The 27,353-nt window shown below is 42.1% G+C and overlaps 1 protein-coding gene across 2 annotated transcripts in view; it reads left to right on the plus strand.

The window, feature by feature from the left end:
* LOC123608810 (sine oculis binding protein homolog) overlaps window positions 1–27,353 on the plus strand; it is a 146,625-nt gene that overhangs the window by 94,177 nt on the left and 25,095 nt on the right. Inside the window, exon 5 of one of the 2 annotated variants that reach the window (XM_045499193.1) lies at window positions 3,068–3,163. The exons of the other annotated variant lie outside the window; for it this stretch is intronic. Coding sequence (XP_045355149.1) covers window positions 3,068–3,163 — 96 coding nt within the window. The remainder of the gene's footprint in view (window positions 1–3,067; window positions 3,164–27,353) is intronic. 2 annotated transcript variants of the gene reach the window in all.

Below are 27,353 nucleotides of genomic sequence, written 5' to 3' on the forward strand. Positions count from 1 at the left end.
TTCACTCTAGTGGGGTCGGGACGTGGTTAGAGAACATTCTGCCGACACTGTGCCAAGGGCCTCCTCTTGATACCCCTCCTCTGGGCACACTCCTTAGATCAATGGTTCTCAGCCCTGCTTGTACATTACAATCACCCCAGAGCTTTTTAAAAAACACCCATGTCCGGGCCCCATGCTGGACCAATTAAATCAGAGTCTTGGAAAAAAGTGGGACAGGAGGGGGCAGGATAGGCTCCAATGTTAAAAAGCCACCCCAGATGATTCTAGTATGCAGTCAAGAGTGGAGAATTATTGCCCTCGCTGAATGCACTTAATTTCACTTAGTCTAGGAATAGTAGTTTTAACACTTACACTAAAAAACCCTTTAGAATGCAAAAGGAATTACTCTGGCGAGAGGCGGGTGAGTGCTCAATGTGTGCACACACACGTGAGGGAGACGGTGCTGGGGGTCCTAGCATGTTGTATGCTTCCCAGCTCTGTGGCACATGATGGCAATGCGGCAAATGGCTGCAGGATGGAACGTCTTGCACTCTGGCATCAGATGGCTTGCGAGAGGCAGACCATTCCAAGGGCCATGGGGTTTGATGGAGAGGCAAATAGACAGCTCCATAAAGAAGCAAATCTCTGGCTTTCTCTCTTCACTGCCAACCCTCTCAATCTCCCTCTCCTTTCTCTTCCATGGCTGTTTTATTCCACCTCATAAATTATGAGTCTTTATATGAAATCTTTAGCTCCTTTGAGGAAGCACCTTCAAATATTAGACAATGGGATTATTTCCTGTCCTTTAAAAACATAAAAAGCATTGTGATCACCTTACGTGTAAGTGGAATGGATGTATTTTTGCCACTAATGTTGAAAATATCCCCAGGCATCTGGTGTGTATGAATGTGTACACATAGTACATGCATAATAAACATATTCCACCTTATGAATATTTATACACAAGATACATGTATATTGAATATAGACATATATATGTAAATAGTAGCCCTCGTAAACTATATGCTAAGTGTGTTTTCAAGCATATGTATCATAGTGCATCAGGAATATAATAAACCTAACCACCAACTTTAGCATATTTCGAGGTGGCATTTTCTATAGAGTTGTTTATAGTAAGGTCTAGTTACTATCCATGTATGGGGCTTTTTTTTTTTTTCTTCATCACTTAAACGTTTGTTAAGTACCAGCTAAAAGTAAGGCACTGGAAATGGCAGAATAGGAAAGATGAAGTAGATGTAGCATCAGCCGTCAAGAGACCTCACAGAGTGGCTTAAAACACACTTACAGAGTAGAAGAATCTAACATCGTTGCTACCCATTGGCATCTTATTGTTTTTCCTCCAGCTGCCTTTTATTTATACACTCCACTTTAAAGTGGGCCCCATTTAAGACTATATTAACTTAAGCCCAGATGTAGCTGCAGAGGAGAGCTGACGCTGTGAGACGCTGTGAGAAGGAGCATCATCGCTTTCAGTGCCTTGATAACCACTGAACGTGAACAAAGCTTACGCTTTCTGTCACATGTAGTCCAGTCCTATAACTGCCTTTTTATTTTACTTTGATTTGGTAGGGGGGGATAAAAGGTATAATAAAAAGGCACTCAATCCCAGAGATGTTCATACATTTCAAAAATGAAACCAAAACAGAGCAATTCTCTTCTCCCACCAACTTCTTGTAACCCAAATATTACTGCCCATGACATTCCATTTCCAAATTCCATCCAGTTCCCTCCCTGTAATAAGTAGCAGAAGGCTTTGTTAAAAAACAAGCTATACATCCTTAAATGTACAAAATACGGCTCCGTTTCTAAAACGACGATCCCTCTTCTAGCCGAGGAGCTCTGAGTGATACTTGTCAGCCGGCAAATTTCACTCCATTAAAGGAGAAACACCACCCAAGTGCTGTCATCGCTGTGCCCCAGACATACGCTCATTGTTTTCTCCTCCTCGATCCATACATCACAACAGGTAGTTCTCAGCTGTTCCCTTGGTGCCAGACATACATTTTATCTAAAGAGACAGCCGACAGAACTACCTGCTGCTTCCTGTGCGGCTCTCCCTGTGTTTCTCTCCTTTTTCCTACTTCACTTGGGCTTTTTAAAATCAGCTGGCAGGGAGCCAGGAGCTCATCATTTTAATGCAGCGCAAAATGGAATATGCATAATTATATGCAAGCCATATGTGAGGGAGACAGCTCAGCTGTGAATTTCAGGAGGCCAGGAAAGGGGGAGCAGTTAGGGCTAAGATGAGATGAGAGCAGAGCGAGGTGCAAGTGTCACCCAAATGAATGGTTTAATGAGTGTGCTGCAGACACGCCTCCTTTCACCTACCTCTCCCCCTCTCCCACTCCAAACCAGAAACGGATGGAGATTAGGAGGACAAGACTGTATGCAAGCGGTATTGCTAATGGGTTCTGTTAATGTCTCCATTTAAACTTCAGCTTTCTTAATTAACAGTGTAGATCAAAATAACTAGTAACTTTTAATGCAGCTTCTTAATTAAATCTATTTTTTTTTTTTACTGCATTCGATTGAAGAATCATTGTTCTTACTAGATCATTGCTCCTTTCAGATCTTTATTTAAAAATCAAGAGGAATCAGTTTATCTCTAATAGTATTACGATGCAAAATATAACGATGCAAACTGCTTTTCTTGTGGCCTTGCTATTAGAATTTTCTTAAAGTGCGTTATCTAGAGATTGCTTAAGCATGCCAAAAAGTTTAAACACGTACGTATGTCATATAATCCTCAATGTGCAACGAAAGCCACTGGAAGACCAAAGTGGTGGTTAATTGCCAACGAAACTATTTGATTTTGGTTTGCTTCATATCATTTAAAATATCACACCACAGTGAATTTGCATGTCGAAACCAAACTACGTCAAGAAAAATAAACCCCGAATTTTGACATCTAAAAGGCGTACTGCGTATTTAAACAAACTTCTTAATAATGTTGTTATTTCTGGATTCCCGTTTGTTTAATGGTCTGAGCTGTTATGCTTTTAGCTTTTTTTTTTTTTTCTTCCATTATTTGTTAAGTCCCTAAATAGGCCATTATATTTCCCTTCAGGCTAGAGATGAAGATGGACAAGCTGAAAATTTCCCCCAGCAGCACTATGCTAAGGAAACTCCAAGGCTTGCCTTCAAGAATAACTGCGAACTACTTGTAAGAATAACATACTTACAACAAGTCTAGAATGTTACTTTAGCACAGTGAAAACAGTTTTTGAAAGGGTTTGTTCATTATTACATCATTTATGAAGTATTACAGTTTTTCTGTATAGAGTTCTAAATGCTAATTCTGATATCACTGAATATTAACTATAAGATCTCAGATTGTGTGCAAATCTTTTATATCTGATTATAGAGCGTGGATGGCCCTGTCTTTGTTAGCTTGTTCTGTATAGTAGTTTATAACCAGCCATTTGGAGAATGGCTAGTAAAGTTAAAAATGGAGAGAAAGACAGTCGATATATGTAGCTTGGAAAAAAAAAAAAAAAACAAAACAATCCCACCTCCACTCCTCCTCCTCCTTCCTAATTGTACACTATTTTAGGAGACAGCATGGTAATATTTTGTTCTGCTGGGAAAGATAGCAGAGTTGACACGCAGTACTCCCTTTAGGATTCAAGTGTTCCTACACTCTCTTGCCAAACTCAATCAGGCACTTTCGTCTTTCCTCTGTAGGAGAAGTCAAAGCAGCGACAGGATGCGGGGATGTTTACAAGTCGCGAGAGAGGGGGTATCAGCTGTGACAGGGACTCTGTTCCAACGCAGGGTTAATTTGCTGTTCATTTTAGCATTTACAGCAAGACAAGATGAAAAGCAAGAAGAAATGCCTATTATATTTCTATTAAATGAATCTGTCGGGACCTAATGTTCTTGATTAGCTTTTGAAAATGAGTACTCCGCGATGCATTTGCTGTTTACCTAAAGTAAACAGAGAATGAATTGTCATTTATTTAGATATTTAAACACTTGCTTTTGAAAATGAAGCTTTATGAGGGATCTAGCTATGTTGTCCCTAAATGTTCTTTTCTTTTCAATTGCATTAAAGCAAAACATTTGCTCCAACTAAATGAAAACACTGAAAGAGAATGAGGATGCTCCGTTGTTACATTTTGAGGTAGTCTCATTTCTATTTAGTGTTTTGGCTGAACACCGAACAGCTCTGCCAGGTCTCCGCATTAGGAAATCCCACATGTAACAGTCTTTGGACTTAGCTCTGATACCAACTGTTCATTAAAAACAAAGTGTCCAAAGAGCAGGAGAAGAGAGAAAAATACAGTTCTTACCCATCCTAGCCGCAGCAGCTAGATGTTGACAGTGAGAAACTCTTTTCCCCCCAGCTCCATAAACTGCATGGTTACAATAGCGCCACTCATGCTGTGTGTCTAGCCCCTTGACCAATCAGTCCGCAGGCAAATTCGCTGCTTATCAATGCAGTTGCTTTTTTTTTTTGTTTGTTTGCTTGTTTGTTTGCTTTCTGATGATTTAACTCACCTTTTATTTTACCTTAGGGCTCTTAAGCTTCCAGGCCTCCTAGCATGACCTATTTTGGGGAAATCTTTTTCATCCATTTCCCTTTTAATACTTCCCTCTGTAACCATAGTTATCCAGCAGAAGACCGAAGGGGCCATTAATGCTATGTTTGGTATCAAAATGCTTTGGGGAGTATCTTACTTCTTTTTAGAGAAACAGTTAAAATTAATATGCCATAGTTGATTTTTAAAAAATATTTATTGCTAAAACGAACGTGCTGAGTCCTGGTTGTGGTCGGTTCATACAGGAGGAAGTAAAATATATATGTGAACATCTTTTCCAGCTACCTTTAGAGAAAATGTATGTTTAATCATTGCTATGCTTAGACATAGTAGTGTATTAGCAGTAGTTTTGAGAGATGTGTACAATCTTTGTCCTTTTAGTCACTGTAAGAAATGCTTTATTTTCATCAGCATAGTTTTTTTGTGACAAAAGAAAAAGGAGAATAAAGAGAAGAAAACAAGGAAGCTTATTTCTCTAAGGAGAAATTTAATTTTTTCAACTACAAGAAAAGCAGTGGTATTTGGCTGGATATGAGGCTGGGAAAAGTGATGCTTCTATATGAAAAAGCTAGAACATTCTTAAGTGAGAAATAGGCAGTCCTTGGAGTTTTCTTAGTGCAGCTTAGAGCAAATTTTTAAAGACTTCATGAAAAAAGATTGCAAGTCCTGCTCCAAAGTACTTTCTTAGCTTCAGAGCCACCTTGCATAGTTCACCGTAGCAAGAGCAGGGGTGGGTTTGGGAAGTGGAGGAACTTTGTCGGGGTTGCCAATGGCCCTTGGAAAAAAACACTAGGGGAATAGGTTACTTCTAGGCTCGCAGATGATCAGGACACATGGCTACATATAGGGACTGACAGAAAGTGCCCCGGCCAGGTGGACTGGACATTGACTCAGACTTGTATTAGTGACTGTTTATTTTCTCTGCCCTCTCTCCCACACCCCCAGCCTCTGCTGCTTGGAAGAGGGTTAAGTAGCCTAAACAGAAATAAAGCAAAATCGATGCCTGGAATGCACAAGTATGTGTAATCAGAAGGCACTGACAAACAAAGCATTGGCAGATAGAAAAATCTGCTGTGCAACTGCAGATTCCTGAAGGGTATTGATTTTTCCATTTAAATCCCAAACTGTGATATGTGCCTTCACACTTAATGTACAACACAGATGACTAGATATTTAGCTTGGTGGCCAAGATTCTCTGGTTAGTGATTGTGCAGCAGCTTCCTTATGCTTTTTATTAATTTTGAAAATGCAGTGCTGTCAAGATGAGTGACATTAGATAAAGCATGAGTACTGTTTGATATAACACAATTCAGCATGGCCCCCATCTACCTCTTCACAGATAGGTACCATGTGCATGTGTGTGTGCACGCACACACACACACACACACACACACACACACACCCCAGGGTATTTTGCTGACGTAGCTAAATTTATGACCAAGGCAAATAACTTTCAATTAAAAAAAAAAAAACTGTGGAAATTCACATCACATTAACACTCCAGCAGCATGGCTTAGGGGAGTCCAGAAGAGGGAACATTTAGAGCCAGCCACAGGTGACTGGCCTCTGCCCCAAATTTCACCCCCGTTGCTGGTCCCTTTACCGTTATTGCCTCATTCTTTCGGGACTAGAAGGCCTTCTCTTCTTTTCTTTTCCTCTACTACAATGCTCATATTGATGGTGGGAATTGGATTAAGAGCTATAGTTGAGAAGAGGACATTTATCATGTGATGAACTCACACCTACTCATCAGCTAGGACTTTCTCAGTTCTTTTTTTTATTTTATTTTTTTTTTAATTTTTATTTTTTTAACGTTTATTTATTTTTGGGACAGAGAGAGACAGAGCATGAACGGGGGAGGGGCAGAGAGAGGGAGACACAGAATCTGAAACAGGCTCCAGGCTCTGAGCCGGCAGCCCAGAGCCTGACGCGGGGCTCGAACTCACGGACCGCGAGATCGTGACCAGAGCTGAAGTCGGATGCTTAACCGACTGCGCCACCCAGGCGTCCCATGGACTTTCTCAGTTCTTAAAAGCCAGCTGGGAGTGAGACCTTGCAGAAATACAGCAGAAGCTGGGTCCTTGGAGGGAGAAGACCTGTAGCTAGAAGAAGAGCAATGTTGTGAGAGTTTAGGGGACGGAACTGAAGGCGACCAAGCCTACTCCCCAGGTGTTCTGAGGGCCAGTCCAGAGAACATCACTGCATTCAAGACGGAGGTCAAAATATAGTCAAAAAACAGCAGCAGCAACGTAGTGTAATTTGGTTGGAAAGAATGCAGGTTTAAGCAGTCTGAAAGGAGAAATAAGAGAAAGGAAACTCAAGAGGGAAATCAGCCTGTCTTGCTCAGTTCCAGCTTCCCGAGTCATCACTGAGACACAATCTGACTCCCTTTGGCCTTTCCTAAGGCTATTAGGGGTGGGAATTTTGCAGAGGGTGGTGGGAGAGGGAGTCCACAACTGGGAGGCTACAAAAAATAGCATCAGGGAAGACTTCTTTCTGGTCACTTGTGATGCCAGTGTAGGGAAAAGATGAAAACCATTTTAGTTTTGTGGCCTGTGGACAGAGGTGGTGGGAGGACAGACGCGTAGGCAGTTCTTGCATGGGCTATTTGTCCATCTCATTTCCTGGTGAAGGTAGACAAGAGCTGGATTGCAACAGGTGGACATAGTCCTTAGGCAGAACTGCTGTACAGAACTGCTTTGTATCAATGCATTGTTCAGTCCGCTAGATGTTATCGAGTATCTTCTATATACATGGCATTGTACTAGACAGTGCTTATGGGGGACACAAAAACAGAAAAAGATATAGTCCTTTCCCTGAAGGAGCTTGCAGTTCAGTAGAAAGAATAGGCATATACAGTATTGTAGTCATCAGGAATGTGGGCTCTCAGGTCTTCCTGAAGGTTAGAATTTTGCCCCAGCCAGACTTTAATTTATACTCTATTACTCTGGTGGTATCACTAAGGATCATATGCACAGCGGCGTAAAATTTATGGTGACACATCTGGTGTCACATCACAGTGGATCCTCTTAGACCTCTCTGAACCTCAGATCTTCATCTGTAGGGTATGATAATACAAGGTAATAACCTCAGAAGAGATTGTAAGGAAAGTGATGACATATTTAAAATGCCTGGTACATAGTAACATTCAGTATAGTATGTACTAGCTGCTATTATTATGATTCTTCTTATTCTTACGAATGTTATCGTTACACAGTTGGCTGTGCCCAAGAGAGCACCAGCAAAGTTCCGGAGTTCAAAGGAAGAGGAGATTCTTTCCATATGTAGTAATTCGAGACTTAACAAAGGAGGAGGATGCCTTCGATCAAGGCCTTCCATAGGTTGGATTTGGATAGTTGGAGCTGAGGTGTTAGGAAAGGGGGCATTCTAAGCAGAGGAAAGTAGCATGGCAAAGGCAAGGAGGTGGGAAAGTACAGACCAGGTGACTCACCCACAGGTGGCATCTGAACTGGCAGGAGTGTAGAGAACCTGAAGGATAAGGGGGTGAGCTAACAGGCTGATTCTTTTGCCCAGGTTTCAGTAACTTACAGCATCCTATCAAGCCTGGACTTCATTAGCTGTACTTCATGGAAATTCCTAGTACTTCTATGGATTAAAATAAATTATCATGGAAAATTACTAACACATACAAGAGTAAAGAGAGTGATATAATGACCCCCCCCCCCCATGTATGTATCACCTAGCTTTAACAAGTGTTAACTATTAATCTTGTTTCATCTGTCCCTCTACCCTGTACCCACCTCATCCCCATTTTATTCTGCTGGAAGATTGTAAACAAATATGCTTTTTTGCTCGTTTGTTTGTTTGTTTGTTTGTTTGTTTTGTAAAGACTTTAGTTCCCCAGTTTTCTGGCTAGAAAGAATCCATTGACATGGATTAAATTGGGAATTGGAGCTTTGGGACTAGGTACACATAAAACAAATGACTCTGGGTTATGCACTGTGCTCTTCCCTCCCTGCTCAGCACAACCTTGCAAGACGCAGACAATCAGATCTAGTCTAGAAAGTCCTTAAGGTAAAACAAAAAAACAAAAAACCCACAATGCCAATAGTGACTTGGGTTCTTTACTTCCAAGTCCCTGGTTCTAAATGTATTTATTTAAAAACAAAATCAGATCTCTTTGCAACCCAGCCTAGTTCATGAGTATATATATGTTGGCCTCCTAACAGCAGTGAGGCGAAATTCTGGGATTGCAGTCGTATATTAACTGTTGGCTAGGATTTTCCAGCTGGATCATGAGGACTTAAGGAGGACCCCCAAAAGGTGATATAAACTGCCACATTTCACTTGAAGCTTGATAAGCTTTTTAAAATAGGGGGTATAAACCAAAGACCCTCCCCTTAACACTTGGTTTAACAGAAAGCCAGATTCATGCCCTGGCTCAACTTGAAGTCACACAATTGCTTTGATGTTACAGCTGAGCGGCACAAAGCACCAAGAATGTAAATTCGTGGTGACACACTTGGACTTCCGTCACATCAAACAAAATATCATATGACATTTGTGTATGTAGTATGCTGTGTACCAGTTTCCTGAAATAGTAACTGTAACAGCCCCAAAAGTGTAAAATGACCCAGAAAACCCCAGGGACTGCTTGCTGTCTAGAGAGAGTTGTCCTGTCCCATCATTTTTATACCCACACTCCAGATCCCTTTAGTCTGGGGCTATTCCTGTGCTCCTACAGTTTTTTTGAAATATGTTTTAGAAAAATAGAACTTTTTATAAAGAAAAGGACCAGTATTAGGCTAAGCAAGGGGGAAGTTCCAACAGAGGTGGCACAATTATGCCCTGCAACAAGACCATCTTTCCTTTTTTTCTTTTTTAAGTTTTTCTTTATTTAATTGGAAAGAGAGAGCAGAGCAGAGGAGGGGCAGAGAGAGAGAATCCCAAGCAGGCTCCATACTCAGTGCAGAGCCCAATGCAGGGCTTGATCTCAAGATCATGAGATCATGACCTGAGCCGGAATCAGGAGTCAGTTGCTTAACGTACTGAGCCACCCAGGCAACCCTCTTCTTTAACAGAGGCAGAAGGGATGCATTCTGCTTGGGCTGTTGTATTTCACTTGCACATCTCTCTGTTTCCACCAGTGTTATTGTTTCACTTTGTTCTCCAGCTGGGTTTGCTGCTTCTCTTTCTTTCTAGCCTCTTGGCTCCATTGCTGCTGTGTTCTCGTGGTTCAGAGCTTTCTTCTTCTCCTGTACAAAGACCCTCTATACTGCTGTAGACCATCTCACTTCATTCCCCATCTCTCCACCTAGGCAAACTTATTTTAACTCTCTTTTTAGTTTCTTTATTTGGGAGAGAAGCCATTTGGGTAAGGGCTAGAGTTCCCCTGCTTCTGCACTGGTACAAGGCCATTTCTTGGGGCTAGGGACCCTCGATTTGATCAGAGACCCTTAGTTCCCAACAGGTTCCCTTTTCCATCACACGGAAATCTTTGCCTTTCTAGTTTCAGGGCCATTGCACAAAAAAAGTCAGAGGTATAATGGTTTGGTTTTCATACTGACTTCTCACATAGTACATCACAGTGGCTCTTAGAGCCAGAGAGAGGTGTCAAGGACCCTGTGTTCTCCAAGGGACACAATGTGGTGTGGTGGATGAGAGTGGGCATCCCAATTCCTGCTCTAGACATGCCACCTGTGCAACCTGGGCAAGTTCCTGTCTGCTCTGAGCTTTAGTGTCTTTACCTACAAAATGAGAATACACACAGTATGTACCGGTATAGGGTTGTTTTGAGGAGTAAATGGGATCATGTATAAACGTATGCATCTTGGTATGCCTGGCACGCAGTAAAAATTCAACAAGTGTTAGCCATATTACTAACAAAATAGAGCTGGAAAGTGGCATCAGTTTAAACAAAATCTTTAGGCAAATGCTGTAAGTACCTGCCTTTATTCTCTAACTAGAGTCTCTTCTCAGTTTGTTTGGCTAGAAGCCCATATGTAATATTTTAACTTCAGAGAAACCCTTGAACATCTACCTACTTATCTGTTTATGCTGAGGACACTAGAGATGTCTATTAGTTGCATAGCAGCTACTGCTGAATTGTAAATTACTAAAATATTGGAATACTTTTTTGAAGAAGACTATAAAACTTTCAAAATATGGTATGGTGTACTGAAGAGCTTAAGACTCTTGAGCCAGACTGTTTGGTTCAGATTCAGGAATCTCAACCACTCCACCCATTGGCTGTGTGACCTTGGGCAAGTCACAGAATGTCCATGTCCTGGTCTGTAAAAGGAGGACAGTATCCATCCAGGAGGGTTGGTGTGGGGTCCAAATGAATGAACACCCATAAGTTTCTTGGAACGGTATTTGGTGAACAGTTGGTAGTTGGTACTTAATCAGCGTTGTTGTGATTATGATTACTTCTTCTAAGGCTGCTTCTTTTCTTTTTTTTTTACTTTTTTTAATGTTTATTTTTGAGAGAGAGAGAGGGACAGAGACAGAGCACGAGTGGGGGAGGGGCAGAGAGAGAGGGAGACACAGAATCTGAAGCAGGCTCCAGGCTCCGAGCTGTCAGCACAGAGCCCCATGCACGGCTCGAACCCATGAACTGTGAGATCGTGACCTGAGCTGAAGTCAGATGCTTAACTGACTGAGCCACCCAGGCACCCCAAGGCTGCTGATTTTCAAGCACATTCTATCATACCACTTGGCCACATTTTCTAGCAATAGGTTATCTGAAAGTCTTGAGTGTGCACAGATGCATGCAAAAACCACAAAATTTGCTTGTGAACAGTGAGAAGGACAAGATAAATTATGGATATTATTTTTAGAGCTACACTCTTTTTTTTTTTTTTAATATAACTCTCAGGGAAGACTCTCTACATGGTCCAAGCCCCCTTCCTCTTGCCCTACCATTTAATAGTAAAATTGTTAATCTTGGAAATATGCAAGAAATCTGTGCATATTTAGAATATCTTGGAAATATTCTAAGAAAATAAATGCAAAGCTCAGGAAAAATTGTAATTTATACCTGGAAATACCTGCAGTAGCAGACGGATATTCCTGTTAAGGAAAGGAGACAAGAAGTCATCCTTTGTGGGGTGCCTTCAATATGCCAGCACTGTGCTTGGTCTTTACAGACTCTCCTTTAGACCTTTCATTCTCCATAGCATTGCCAAACAGCTATTATTATTTCCATTTTATAAACGGGGAAGTTAAAATTCAGAGATGTTACATTTCTTACAGTGGGGGAGGAAAAGGGATCTAATGAGTAGGTGCAGAGCCAAAGTTTGGCCCACATCTCTTCTGACCTGTGGTCAGGCCAAGGCACACTGCTGCCTTCTCAGGGTAGGAACCAGGTCTGATACATTTGCCATCCCAGGCTAGAGAAGTTATTCAATCCATGTTGGTGGGATGAAGAATTAAGAAATTAATTCAGAATCACTCTTTCTTGCTTCTTTATAGTAACAATTCTTTGGTAGAATTCAGAATTCTTTCTGAAGCCAGAAAGAACATCTATGGGAATGTCAGGAAGGGGAGTTTATTCAGAAAGGCCTGTAACGTTGGAGAATTCCCAGTGCATGATAAATTGTGGGGAAAGGAACCAAAGTATATGTTGTTTAATTGGTGGACTACAGAAAATATATTTTGCAGTATTATAGAAGCATTTGAGTATATTATTTTTACAAATCTGACAGCAATAGATTATGTATGATAAGTATGAAGTCTTCTTTTGAAGATTTTGATTCTTTTTGTGATCAGGAAGGACTTGTTGACCTCTTTTGATTAGTACTGTTGTATTCCTTGGAGTGAACTGATCCATATCCTTTGAGACTCCTGGCCATTACCCGGAGTCAGGTGTCAGTCACACTCTCCCTCATTACTTTAATTGCTAGAACTGAAAAATTACCTAAAACACCAAAGAAAAGTCACCTCTGATGGCTTCACGGAAACTCTGGGTCATATATCAAGCAAATCCAGAAAATCAGATAGGATATCGATTATCAATATAAAAGTGCACAAATAGCCAGCCAGAACTAAAAGTAATCCTGTTCAGTCATGTGTTTGGTTTATGGCTAGAAGGCTAACAAAAGTCTCTTGGAAGAACAAGGGAGAGGGCATGAAAAATATTTGGAGTTGAGAAGAAGGACATATGTGAGTAATAAGGGAGGCAAGACATTGGAGATGGGGGCATGGGGGTGATAGGGGACTGGTGAGAGGGAATTTTGAAAGGGAAGAAGGAGGATGGAAGCCCACGATTAAGCTGCCAGTGAACAGATTCAGGCAAACAAGAATCTTTGAAAGAATGTATTTTCTCACTGCATTCGGCCTGAAGCATCTTTCATAATCATGTGTTTTGTACACTTCCCCGTCTCCTGGCCTAAGGTGTCAGGCTTTCCGGGAGGGCTCTCTTCCCCTACTGCATGGCCACATACAACCAGGAGATGAGACCTCTTTTAATTCCAGGTGAAGCTCCCTTTGGCTGAGAGCTCTGTGAGGCAGGAGCTTTGTCTTCCCTCACTGCATCCCTGAGAACTGTGCTTGCCTGCAGCCCATTTCATGGATCGTAAAATGCACTTTTCCCCCCTTAACAGCGTAACATCTCAAAAATGGGATTGCATATTACAATTGACGACCTGTCATTTTTTTTTTTCAACGTTTATTTATTTTTGGGACAGAGAGAGACAGAGCATGAACGGGGGAGGGGCAGAGAGAGAGGGAGACACAGAATCGGAAACAGGCTCCAGGCTCTGAGCCATCAGCCCAGAGCCTGACGCGGGGCTCGAACTCACGGACTGTGAGATCGTGACCTGGCTGAAGTCGGACGCTTAACCGACTGCGCCACCCAGGCGCCCCTGACGACCTGTCATTTTTTAATTGGCAGTGTTTTTCCCTAGTGATGCAAAATAATGGTATCTTAACAACCAATGATGGCATAGAGTCCGTTAACTGTGGAGGTAGGTGCTCAGTGATTATTTATTGAATGAATGCCTGCAATAGCATATCCCCTTGGTTCTAGTTCAGGTAAAAGTGAAAAGCATAAGGTTGGCTCTGGATTGTGCATTGGCCACTGACAAGTTCAAGTGCAGGATTGGCCTATAGTTGTCACGGCTGAGCATGTGACTGCTATATGCTTTCCCTTCAGTGGAGCCAACGGATGGCTTTGTTCATTCTCTTGAGTGAAATGTTGAACCAGTTAAGATAGACCCCAGATAAGCCACGTTTGAAACAATCACAACTTGTTCCTTAATTATCCAGGAAATTGCTTACTGTTCTACTTTGGATTGCATATCCATCAGTATTTCTCTAGAAAATTCATGAAGGTGCATTGGTGAAGGAGCAATGATTTCTTTCCCTTTCTCAATAGAACACTCTGTAGGGTACATTAGGATAAAGTATGTTTTTTTATAAATCAGGATGCCTTTATCCATCATTGTCACCCTGACCAACATCTCTTAGAGAAGTTCCCAACCTACTGAAGAGATTGTACACATGAGTGCATTTCCTACACTTTCAATTTTCTTTTTTTTTTTTTTTAATGTTTACTTACTTACTTTTGAGAGAGAGAGCACGCACAAGTGGGAGGAGGGTCAGAGAGAGAGACAGACAGACAGAATCTGAAGCAGGGTCCAGGCTCCGAGCTGTCAGCACAGAGCTCAATGCGGGACTCGAACCCACAAACCATGAGATCATGACCTGAGCCGAAGTCGGACGCCTGACTGAGCCACCCAGGCGCCCCTACACTTCAAGTTTCATAATCCACATTCAGGATGTCAATTTGCATAGGTAAAGTTACACCCTTAACTTAATTATGTGAAATACTCCGCTGTTTTTTGTTTTTTTGTTTTTTTTTTTCAACGTTTATTTATTTTTGGGAGAGAGACAGAGCATGAACGGGGGAGGGACAGAGAGAGAGAGGGAGACACAGAATCGGAAATAGGCTCCAGGCTCTGAGCCGTCAGCCCAGAGCCTGACGCGGGGCTTGAACTCACGGACCACGAGATCGTGACCTGGCTGAAGTCGGACGCTTAACCGACTGCGCCACCCAGGCACCCCAATACTCTGCTGTTTTGTGGTGATCAGATCGCAATATGATTTGGTTTGATTTTTATGGAAATTTTGAATCTGATTTTGAAATGGCAGCAGGCTCTGTTACACACTTTGTGTGAATAAGGAAGGGAGACCCACATGAACATTTTGAAGTGTCAAAGCCTGAGGTAAGAAGGGGGGCAATATTTAAATATTGCTCATGTGTTAGGATAAAGCCTTCACATGCAAAGCATCCAGATTATTACAATATGTAAAATATTTTGGTGGCCTCCATTATATACCCATTTCAATCAGTGGTGCTTTTAACTTCTGAATTGTCTGATAAATGTGTAAGGACACTTCCAAAGAACCAAACACCATTTTTGGCTTAGAGAAATATTTATATATTTTCCAGGCAGCTTGAATTTTGAAAATATGCAACAATGTTGCATACATATGTACATAAAATACAATATATGAAGGCAAATTGATATATCCTATGTGAAAATGTGGATACATATATAAAGGAAAATTAACTACAGCATTACAAAAGTGCTTATCAGCCTGTGGCATTTAATACATCTCATTTATGCAGTTTTTTTTCTATAATAATTTGATATTTACATATGAATACATAAAAATAAGTAACATGGAAAAATAAAGTTGTAATGAAATATTTATTTTCATCTTTCCTTAGCATTTTTATTAAAAAATTTTTTTTAATGTTTTTATTTATTTTTGAGACAGAGAGAGACAGATCATGAGCAGGAGAGAGAGAGGGAGACACAGAATCTGAAGCAGGCTCCAAGCTCTGAGCTGTCAGCACAGAGCCTGATGCAGGGCTTGAACTCACGGACTGTGAGATCATGACCTGAGGTGAAGTTGGTTGCTTAACCGACTGAGCCACCCAGGCGCCCCAGCATTTTGATTTTTAAACAATGTTCTGACTGTCATCAAATCAGCCAAGTTGGAAATGGAGCTCCATCAGTGGAGACAGCTGGTCCTGATAATTCAAATCCAAAAGACCTTTTCTCAAGGGATATATTCTTCCTGATTTACTTGGTCTGAATAGTTTCTTATATCTCTAATTTATTCTTTTGTATACACTGCACGAAGACAATGTCTATAAAGTTTTAAAACCTTTAAAAAAATCTGGGTATTCAGTGTCATGGGCACACATCTGAAAAAGGGGAATTAATATGAGAGTAGGAGGTCATGGTATGTGTGTGTGACCCAGATTTTGAAGACATTTGTCTTTTCAGTTTCTCCAGTGCTATGCTTAAAAGTCATGTGTTGCAGTGCAAACAACGTATAAAATGTGGGTCCTTCTCATAAGGAGTTTACAAACTGTCCTTATATGAACAATGAACTTCCAGTGAATAGCAAAGTGCCAGATGGGTGGTATGTTGATTAGAGAATAGAAATACATATTAAAGTAGTCTGTATGCAATAAGGAAGTAAAGGGATGGGAGAGATGGTGGGATGGAGTCATCATGAGTAGGTGCTCAGAGGGGCGCCTGGATGGCTCAGTCGGTTAAGTGTCCAGCTTTGGCTTGGGTCATGATCTCACGGTCTGTGAGTTCAAGCCCCACATCAGGCTCTGTGCTGGCAGCTCAGAGCCTGGAGCCTGCTTTTGATTCTGTGTCTCCCTCTCTGCCCTTTCTCTGCTCAAGCTCTGTCTCTGTCTCTGTCTCTCTCATTAAAAAAATAAAAGAGTAGGTGCTCAGGGGAGGTAGGGCCTGGACTGGTCCTTGGAGGGTGGGTGCATAATTGAAGGGGGTCCCAGAGAAAGAGAAGGCTGCGGGTGGAGTGATGAGGGAGGTGAGTAGCCAGCACATGAGGGGCCAGTTAAGAGGCTGCTGGACGTACATCATTTTGTGGGGGGTGACAGGAGTTAACTCGGTAGGCTGTGGTCAGATAATAAAAACAGTGAGAAATTTCACATTTGGTGTTTTAGGATGTGGGACTCTGTAGTAGGTACCTGAGCCAGGAAGTACTGTTGTGAAAGCCTGGGACAGTCCAGCCACACTGTGATGAGGGCAAAGGCTTCTTGCAGCTGGAAAGGCAAGAGACTGCAAATGGCTGTCCAAAAATATTGGTCACCAAGTTCTTGTGACCGTGTTAATATAAATACCTGGCAAAGATTTCGGCTCAAGCTAATTTTCTTGTCAATTTAGATTTTGGATAACAGTCTTAATTGAGTAAGTGGCTAATTGTAGTCAGTGGGAAAAATGAGATCGAAGTAGAAGCAAGAAACTGAAGTTTAAAATATTTGTGATTCACCATGATTCATGGATCAGTGTGATTTGGACTACAAAAAATACAAAGTAGGGGGGAGAAAAGGTTTTTAAATTTGGATTATTTGAAGAGGGGTAGAACTCCATTAACAGGAATGTAATAGTCTGTCCATCAGAAAACAGCACAGAGGCACTGTAGTATCTGTGCCCTGGAGTCACATTGACTTTGCCCACTTTCTGGCTGTGTGGTTACTAGCTTTGTGGTCTTGGGAAAGTCAGGTCCTGCATCCGTAAAACAGAAATAATAGCTGTTTAGGACTGGTGTAAAATCTAAATGAGATAATACATATAAAACACCTGGCATATAATAAGCACTCAAATGGTAATTAATAAAGGGAATAAAACCCCTCTTTTGTACTCAACTTTTAAGAGAAAGAAGGAAATGCCAATAAATAAAATTCACATGAGTATTCAGAATCCTTTTATGTATTTATTTATTTGAGTTGGACAACTCTATATGTTATGCTCTGCCCAACACAAGTGTAGAATCCTTTTTTGTTTTTATTTTTTTTTTATTTTTTTTTTCAACGTTTATTTATTTTTGGGACAGAGAGAGACAGAGCATGAACAGGGGAGAGGCCGAGAGAGAGGGAGACACAGAATCGGAAACAGGCTCCAGGCTCTGAGCCATCAGCCCAGAGCCTGACGCAGGGCTCGAACTCACGGACCGCGAGATCATGACCTGGCTGAAGTCGGACGCTTAACCGACTGCACCACCCAGGCGCCCCTCCTTTTTTGTTTTTAAATGAAGACAAAAATCTTATCATACATAGGTTTTGATTGTATTCTTTACACCTTGCATGCACAGGATTCTAGAAGGAGAACTGGTATTTATTCAGTAATGACCCTAAAGATTTTAAAGATCTTCCTCAAATAAAAACATTTTATTATATATATTGTGTTTACTAAGCTAGAACATTGAATATCAAATGGGTTTTGGGGAAAAAGTCTCACACAAAAAGGTATGCTATTTAATCCCTCAAATTAAAATTTTTATAATCCTGCATTCTCTAATTATTCTAATTACCTGACCATTTAAAATTCTACTTTTCTTTTGGAAATGAACACCATCACTCACTTCTTTGGCCATCTTCTTTGTTCATATACTGATAAATTTCAGAATATGTCAGGTACTTAATTATTCATTTGATAAATCGGTTTTCCTTTGGTCTGATTTAACTGTCTGGAATATATTTGGGGCCTGTTGTAAAAATGAAAAGCAAAGAAACAGAAATCCAAAACGATGTGAGCAAAACATCATTTAGTAAACATGACAAAGCGGTAGAAAGAGTATGTCCCTGGGTTAGAACTTCTCTTTGAAATAGTTGGGCTGCTGCTACACAGATTATCAAGGTTGTGTTCAAGATTAAAATGAGCTGTGGGACAATAAATGGCCCATTCCAGCAGAAACACATGCAAACAGAAAATGAGACCTAATGTCTTTCCACGTGCCCTGCTTTTTTTTTTCTTTCTGAGCCCAATATACCTAGTTAGTCTAATTTAGTTTTAGCTTTAGTTATGCTTTCTAAAATTACAATGTGTGTGAGGATTGGAATTTTTGTCTTCCAACAGGAATTAGGGTATACATAAAATGCTTTTGTCCCTCCCGCTGGGAGTGGTGAGTCACATCTCTCCCTGCTCTCTCTGTCTAGTCAGTCTGCAGTGGGGATGCCTCTCACAGGGTTCGTGATGGGAGCCAGCCGCCTTGCATCTAGGAGACCGGCTCTCACATCATCAAAGTGGGAGCCCCAGCAAACAATGAAAGCACAATCATTTCTTTTTAAATTGTGAAACTAACCACACAAAGTTATATTTAGATTTGGAAGCACAAGTTTAAAAAAATGTGGTTGAATTTACTGTTTAAAAAAAAAATGACCACAATACATGAGCTTACATTTCCAGTTTTTCTTTTTGTTTTTGTGTGTGTGTGTGTGTGTGTGTGTGTGTGTGTGTTTTATGTCAAGAAAGAATTGACAGGACTGTTAAGGATGCTGTTGGTTAGAACAGAAGCCTGGGAGTAGGTTCTACAGTCAGTTCTCATTCACTCTCAACAGCCATCATCACCATCTCTTTAGCTTATCCTGACCAAGCGTTAACATGTGTAATGTTAATAACGGTTTCCAAAAATTAAAGAGAGACCTTTGTGCTAGCACCACATGCTATCCTGTGTTCCTCACAGTCCACATCATTGATTCCTTCAATTGTTCAATCAGCAAGCTTTCACTGAGTGCCTACTGTGTGCAGGGCACCAGATCGGCTGAGATGGGTACAAAACTTGGATTACATTTTTACAGAATCCTCCCCCTCTAATTCTAGGGGGGAATAAATAAAGTACATTTACTTGATATTGTACATACTATATAGATAGATATACAAAATCATCTTTAAAAGGCTTTGAATAGATATGTATCTATTGTACATACTATATAGATAGATATACAAAATCATCTTTAAAAGGCTTTGAATAGGTGCTTAAGAAATACTTACTGTATGAATGAATGAACAAACCATACCGGTGTGGCTCCCAGTTGGCACTTTTCCACAGCCAGCTCAGACACCAAGGGCTCCCCTATGTCTAGGGAGTTGTCAGGAATGTCTGGAATGCGGCGCATTGGCTGAGTTGAGTTCCTTTCTGACACATTTCTGAGTTGTCCAGTTGCCTGGGCAGAATGAATAGTAGCAGACAGTGTAGAAGCCACTTACGGGCTCTGAGGACTATCTGTGGCCACTCCATAAGCTATGGCATACCTCAACCTGCCCCCCCCACCCCCAAAGCCTAGGTTTGTTTCTCAAATGAGAGAATAAGGCCTGGAAAGAATTTTCTCCAAATCGTATCTAACTCCCTATAATTCATGTTTATGTTTGAATGTAATTACTAGAGAAAGTATCAAATGTAGTACTCAAGGCATTAGTGTGAAAAACATGTATTTTTTTTCATTCTTTTTGAACTATGTAGATAAAGATTTTAAAATGAAAGAATTACTGCGGAAACACCACTACATTCCTAGGTTTAAGGGACATATTCATTCTGGCTCGGCTAGGATGGCCAGCAAAGCTTCCAGAAGGCTCCCCTCCCCACCCCCATTTCTTTCTCTTTTTCTCTCAGGTGATTTTCACACAAAATGTCAATGGGTCCAAGATGCAGTTTCTCTGGAACCCTCATTCTGCCGAATGGGCCCCATAGAATTGTCATACTTCTTTTTGATATAGAACTACACAAAGTCTTGAATTTTATTACAGAATTTAATACCAATAATTACTTAAAATTTAATGAATTTCACTACTGACTTAATTGCTTTTGAGTAGTTCCACTTAACTTATTAAAGAGAAGCAAGGACATATTCATTTGATGAGCAGCAGAAGTCTTGCCCTCACATCTGCCTACATTCTCTTTTCAATTAATCAATTATAGTCCGATGGCGTGTAATTACACATTAAGAAAGTTATTGGATATCTCATCATGCCTGTCCCGGGAGGCTTATGAATACACTAATATAACACACCTGTAATGACCTGTGCTCAGATCTGCAAATTATACTCATTTCTCTCTCTCACTTTCTCTCTCTTTGCTAAATTAAGATGGGAGCAATTACCATTAACTTTTTGAGTCACATCTATTCAGCGTAATATGGAGAGAGAAAGTGAAAGAAAGACTGAATGAAAAGTAAAAATGGGAGAATGAGACTTTATCTGTGAGTATAAGTAAACTGCATTTTGAAATTAGCTCCCTGAGCCCCAGTCCTTGCGAGCTATTGTAGCGTTTCAGAGGGGCAATGGTTGTCCTTCTGACTGTGTCTACTGAATCATACTGAATGCTTGTGAAAAAAATCAGGCCAGCATTATTTGAACTCAAGTAGTGACTTGCTTTTCACCTTCCTTCAATCTCCTGATGAGAGAAATAGGAAAACAGGAAAACCTTTTGAATCACATTCAGGCAAATTTGCTAGGCTTGTTTCAAATCAAACCAAAGTCTGGAACTGATCCCCATGCAGGAGCGCTAAGCCTCTGCATAGCAACTAAGCTCCATTAAAAAAAAAAAAAAAAAAAAAAGAAAGAAAGAAAGGCCCTATTAAAAATTCAACACAAACAAAGGAGAAATTTTACTACATTAATGGCCTAAAGGCGCTGGTTATGTGAATGGGTCTATTACAGTATGTCCTTCTGATTTATGCTAAATCAGTCAAACTCAACAAGAACTTCTTGATCCAAATTATATACTAAGAGGCATTCTAAATGCCTAAACTAACCAAGTGATTTTAAGCAAAATGCCCTGTTAAAATAAGCTTTTGATGTCTGCACAACTCCAACTCAAGAAGCAATCTGTTGACATTTTCGGCAAATGCTATCTTAGTCTGAAACAGAGACAGCAGTGGCTTCTTCAGAGTATTCTTCAGAGTAAAGTGCTTCCTCTTCCTTTCGCTCTCTCCCCACCACCACAGAAAAACCCTGCTTCTATTATTCAGTCCTTGAGGTCCTGACAAGGTCATATCTACTGTGACTAATGGCTGTCCATCAGAATAGAAAGGATACTTTGATACTGAGCTAGCAGTTGCTTTTGAACATTCAAATGATTGTGGTGAGCCTTCTTGGTAGGGAAGGATTTGCTTTGTTGATGTTTTTAACTCTATGGCCAGTTTGGGGCATTTTGCGTGTGCTGTTTTCCCTGCTTACAGCCACTGGCCGTGCACACCCCACAGTCACTTGGGCAAAGCCTGACTGTCTGTGTGCCTCCCGGGGATGCCCAGGATCCCGCTGGCCCTGAACGGAGAATGTATGTTAGTGGTAGAGACTCCCCGTGTACTTTCAGGGTGTGTCCCTTCCTGGCACTCCTGGCCTGTCGGGACAAATGTCCCTGCCCAAGGGGCTGTCTTCCTGTGTGGGCTCCATTTGTGGCATCTCATGGGCCTCCGTGGAGTTGAATTGTAAATAGTGGCCACCACATAAAACATGCCATCTGTACCCCTGTGGGTAGTAGGATGGAACACAAAAAAGATTTATTCCAGGAATATGAACTGATGTTTATAGACATGCTGGGGCTGGCTTTTAAAACACAGTGGAAAACTGTCTCAAAAGCAATTTGAGTACCACGTAGTAGAAGCCTGAAAAAAGTGCTATAGGAGCATAAAGGAAACCTCTATGCCCAGAGAGATGTACCACGCTGGTATGTCCACACCAGTCCCCTTTGCCCAGAAATGTGAGACCGTGAGGTCTCATCCCATGTTTCTGGGAAAGCAGGGCCAGAGGTAGAGGAGGCCTGTAGCTCTCATGCTTTGGGGGCCCAGAGTCCCCCCAACCCCTGTAATAATTTTTTGAAACCTAGAGGGTAAGGAGATCAGTTTGGATTGATCAAACTGAATTGCCTTGTTTGCTGGGCTGGGATTCAGGGCTGTATTTGGGCCATCTTTTGATGGGGGCATCACACCCACAGGCAGACAGAGGCACCTTAGCTATCAGAGTGATAACCACATGTCTCAGGATTTTCACAACCTTCCCAATTTCACATTTATTGTCTGTTTTCATAAACCGTTGGACTACAAATGGGTTCATGTGCCTAGTATTTGGATATAGTGTCACTCTTTTAAAACACTGTGCATTATTGACCTGTTTAATGCCCACTGTGTGAACGGGGAGTAGTTTTTGCTGCCTATAATACATATATGAAATATGAAGTCATAAACAGGGTCACAAATAAATAATCGAGCTGTCTAAACTGGATTGACTGTTTCTGGTTTTCCACGAGTAGTCCTTTGCCATTTACTTGCTGATTTTGTTAGTTTTGAATGCTTGTTAGCAGATACAGCAGCCTTGGTCTGTGAGCTTAGTCCTTTCCTACTGAATTTGGATAATTCTTGTTTATGCATGCTGCTGTTATTGTGATGTAAGTTTATTTACCTGCTCACCTTGTTCTGGAGACCTGGGAACTCCGTTTATGAAGTGTCTCATATTTCTAAACCCAACCCTACACCTCCATCCCCACTCAAACCCAAACTCCTGTGGCCACCAGTCTCCCCTCCCCACCTCCTTCGCTCCAGAATCCAAAAGGGGATAGGCTGGCTCTCTTGACTTTTGCCACAGTGCCCCTAGGAGGGCGACACCTAGCAATGTGTGGTCTAATAACTCCCTCCAAGTTGGCCTTGAAGTTGGGTCCTGTGTCTGGGCCCAGGCCTGCAAATTGTGCCAACGTTTTGGGGCCCATGAGTTTGATGTTTTAGATTCTTGAGCCAGACTCCAGTCCGTGTGTGTGTGTGTGTGTCCTCATGTGCATGCATGGGTATATGCAGCAACTTTTACTAAAGGTTCAAGTTAGTAAAGGGTTTCTAAATCACAGTACTATGAAAAGCTTAAAAATGACATGCCAGTTCATAAAAGTTCTTAGGCCACCAGGACTTTTCTCTCTGGCCACATATCCATGCAGGTTCCAGACATCTGTCAGCCTGCTCAGGGCCATCTCCCCCTTTCCCCACTCCCTTCTCTCACCTCTCTGCCTGCTCATCCTCCCTGCTCAATTTCCCTCAATGTTTTCTCCTGAACAGATCAGCCATCCACCAGGCAACCTTTGTGCTCCCTTTATTCTCTGGGTATGCTTCCTTTTTGATTTCACATAGTATATACTATAATAACTTTTTTTGAAGTCCCAGTAGGAATAAAGCAAATCAAAGGAGGGCTGATGCTTAAACACTAGGGTGTTAAATACTAGGTAGCTGCAGACCCATAATCGGGTCAGCAGGGCTGAAGAGGGGACCCCAGAGGAGGTGAAGCTCAGGGGTCACAGACTCTTGCTCGATTAGCTGCCTTTCTCTTACCAGAGATTATCCTGCTGTAGCTAAATTTTCCTTCTAATTAAAGCAGAGGAAAATATATAGGACAAAAACATAACTTGGCAAAATCAGTGTATTAACATTTCTCCCCAGTGGTCTGGGAGGAAACAAAAGTGATTTGATTGCAATAGCAGCTTTTGCGGGTCCAGCTTAGAGACAGCATATCCTCAGGAGATGAGTCTGAGAACCACTAGCCCCAATCTCTGAGAATGTTCCAGGATGTGCAAAGCTTCAGCATCCTGGTATGGTTCCCAGACTGCCTCTGCTTCCAGGAAGCAAACCCAAATCTTTCCTCACACTATGTGCCCTGGCTTGGGGTTCAGAAAATATGGTCCCCTTGACTTTGGGCTGACCCTCCAACCCCAACTTGCCTATGGCCCCTCACTACTCAAAATGTGGTCCACCCTGCAGCAGTGTCGACCCCACCTGGGCCCCTGGTAGGAATGTAACCATACTGAATCAGAACCTGCATTTTAAAACGATCCCCAGGGGGATTCATGTGCATGCTGAAATTTGAGAAGCTCTGGGCTAGGGTATGATGATAGATTTTTATTCTGTAAATATGGGTCTGTTTCCGCAGGTTCCTTATCGTTATGGTACACATGCCCACAATACACTCAACACATGCACACCCCAGGCTCCTCCCCCATGCCGTCAGAATCTCTTTCACAGCCATTGAGAAATTTATTGTGTACAACACGTAGAATTCTTACCCACAGCTAAGAGAGTATATTGTGGACAGTCTCCAGAAGGAGCAGGCTGGGGGCAAGTGAAGGTGGCTGTGCGGCAGTGATGGGGGGCACAGCCACAAGAGAATGTAGGAAATTCAGCCTGCTGCTTTATCATCTCTGTATATTTGAAGTCCGAGTCTTTTTTTTTTTTTTTATAAATTTTTTTTTCAACGTTTATTTATTTTTTTTGGGACAGAGAGAGACAGAGCATGAACGGGGGAGGGGCAGAGAGAGAGGGAGACACAGAATCAGAAACAGGCTCCAGGCTCTGAGCCATCAGCCCCGAGCCTGACGCGGGGCTCGAACTCACGGACCGCGAGATCGTGACCTGGCTGAAGTCGGACGCTTAACCGACTGCGCCACCCAGGCGCCCCTGAGTCTTTTTTTTTTTAAATGTTTAATTTTGCGAGGGGTGGGGGAGGAGAGAGAGATGGAATGCAAGTGGGGAAGGAGCAAAGAGAGAGGGAGACAGAGAATCTGAAGCAGGCTCCAGGCTCCAAGCAGTCAGCACAGATCCCGATGCTGGGCTTGAACCCATGAGACGTGAGATCATGACCTGAGCTGAAGTCAGGTTGAGCCACCCAGGGGCCCCGAAGTCTGAGACTTAGAGCTCTAATTTAGAAAGAAAATGTGAGGCAGCTAAAGGGATACTAAATCCCAAATTGCGTCCGGTGCCTGGAATTTGGGCTTCACTGTTTAATGCCTGGAGCAAAAAGAGAGGGTCCTCACCTCACAGCCTTAGGGGAGGTGGCAGAAGTGGTAGAGTGGTGGGTGGGGTCCACAGGCTGGGTCAGGTAAAGGATGGGGGACCAGCCTTGGCCCCAGGATCCACCTCCCTTGCTTTCTTACCTGCAGGATCAAGAGACGCTGGACTTTGCTCAGACAGATGAACATGTGCTATGGGAAGGGTAGTCAGGGCCATCCCAGCCCTGTGACTTCAAAGTAGCTGCCTACGGTGGTGCCCAACTTGCGGCTTGTCACCACCCTCATCCCTCCCACCTCTCTCACCATGTGCATTGAACAGGTGAAGGAGCTTGGCATATGGCAGATGGGGAGGCCTTGGGTTCCTCATAGTGTGAGGACAGAGTCTGTTGTCTGTACCAAGGAAGCGGACTGCAAGAAGTCCCTATATATGTCAAGGGATTGATTGGTGCCAGTGAGCATTTGACCTTAAGTCCAGGCCTAGGGATGTACTCTGGGTGATGCTATTGCTATGGCTACTGTACATTTTCCAGGATACCTGGTTTCACATGTTCTGCCAGTTGTCACTATAAATCATCAGGACGATTTGGTGCTCTAGCTGTACTTCCGGTCTGTCTTCTACTCCCTGCACAAGGCAGGACAAACATTGGTCTGATCAGGTGTCCTAGTATTTTTTCAGGCAATTGGTGACAATTTATTGCACAATAGGAAATGGACAGTTCATTTAAAAGATCACGTCTGTGGCCACCTGGAATTTCTGGGACAGGCCCAATGTAAACGATTCTGGCCTGTTATCATTAAGCTCCCAGGGAACACTGATGCACCTCCAGCTGGACCCTCATGTTCTGCTGCTGATATCAAATACTGGCGTTATTGCAGGAAAAAAAAATTAAGTTAATGAATATAATTTTTTTTCCATTTAAGAGTTTCTCTCCTAGTTTTTCTTAAGCATTTGGTGGTCTGGTACTTATTGTAAGCAAGCATGTGCTAGCACTTGACAAACTGAATAAGCAACAGAAAGAAAAAAGTTAATAAATAGTGAAGAACTCAGGAAGAGCTGATCACGTGTAATTCAAGGCCTTTATGCACATGTGCATATGTGGCTTGAGGTTGGCTTTTCTTGACAACATATATGTGGTATAGTCAACATAATCATTTTCTGGGTATACATTGTTTTTAGCCCAAAGGATAGAATTAACTATATCAGCATTTCATGGGGATCTATAGAGAGCTTTGCCCTCTGATCAGGTGCGAGAGTTCCAAGGTCCTAATGGCTACTGGAGCTTTGGACCTCTTTATAGGGCCAGCTCTGGAGAGTGGTGGGTTGGTCTGTAGTCATAAATATGCTGTGACTTGAGGGGCTACTCAAATGGAAAGGATTGGCCACCTACTCCCTTGGAATTCCACTATTAGGTGTTATTTTCTTTGGGGTTTGATGTTATCTAAGGTAAAAGCCTTGGATTGACATTTTGGGTTTTATTTATTGGGGATTAAGGCCCTGTGAGAAGGATAGATAACCAAGGGGCAAGGAAGAGTGATGAAGACAAGGTGGCACAAGCATCTTACATCCTACCCATCGTGGTTCTATTCAGAACTGGGCTTGTCTCCCCCTTGACCACCCTGGAGGGAGACAAAATGCTGTCAGTGATTTGATTGGACTTTTTGTGTTGCTGCCTCCCTTCACCTCAGAGGTTCCTAAATGGTAAACTGTGGACTAGGGCATGATGAGTGAGGACGTTGTAAAGATACATTATGTGGCAACATAAGGTCCCAGAGTCCTTTCTTGGGAAGGATGATCTTTTCTTTCTGAGACTGTATCGTTTCTAGCTGTGTGGTATTAAAATGTCCTTTTCTTTTCTTTTTTTATAAATGAAATGGCAGTGACGATAAACAGTAATTTTTTTTTAAATTTTTTTTTTTTGAACGTTTATTTATTTTTGGGACAGAGAGAGACAGAGCATGAACGGGGGAGGGGCAGAGAGAGAGGGAGACACAGAATCGGAAACAGGCTCCAGGCTCTGAGCCATCAGCCCAGAGCCCGACGCGGGGCTCGAACTCACGGACCGCGAGATCGTGACCTGGCTGAAGTCGGACGCTTAACCGACTGCGCCACCCAGGCGCCCCTAAACAGTAATTTTTAAAAAGTCTTTAGGCAAAAATTATTCAGGGGACTGACATAGGGTGGCAAGCCTAAAATCTGTTTTTGAGCTTTTACCGACCAGGGCAATCAAAGCTAGGAAAATACTGTCTAGTGCTCAGTGACCT

This window comes from Leopardus geoffroyi, chromosome B2 (genome assembly GCF_018350155.1).
Source record: "Leopardus geoffroyi isolate Oge1 chromosome B2, O.geoffroyi_Oge1_pat1.0, whole genome shotgun sequence".
Taxonomy (NCBI): Eukaryota; Metazoa; Chordata; class Mammalia; order Carnivora; family Felidae; genus Leopardus; species Leopardus geoffroyi.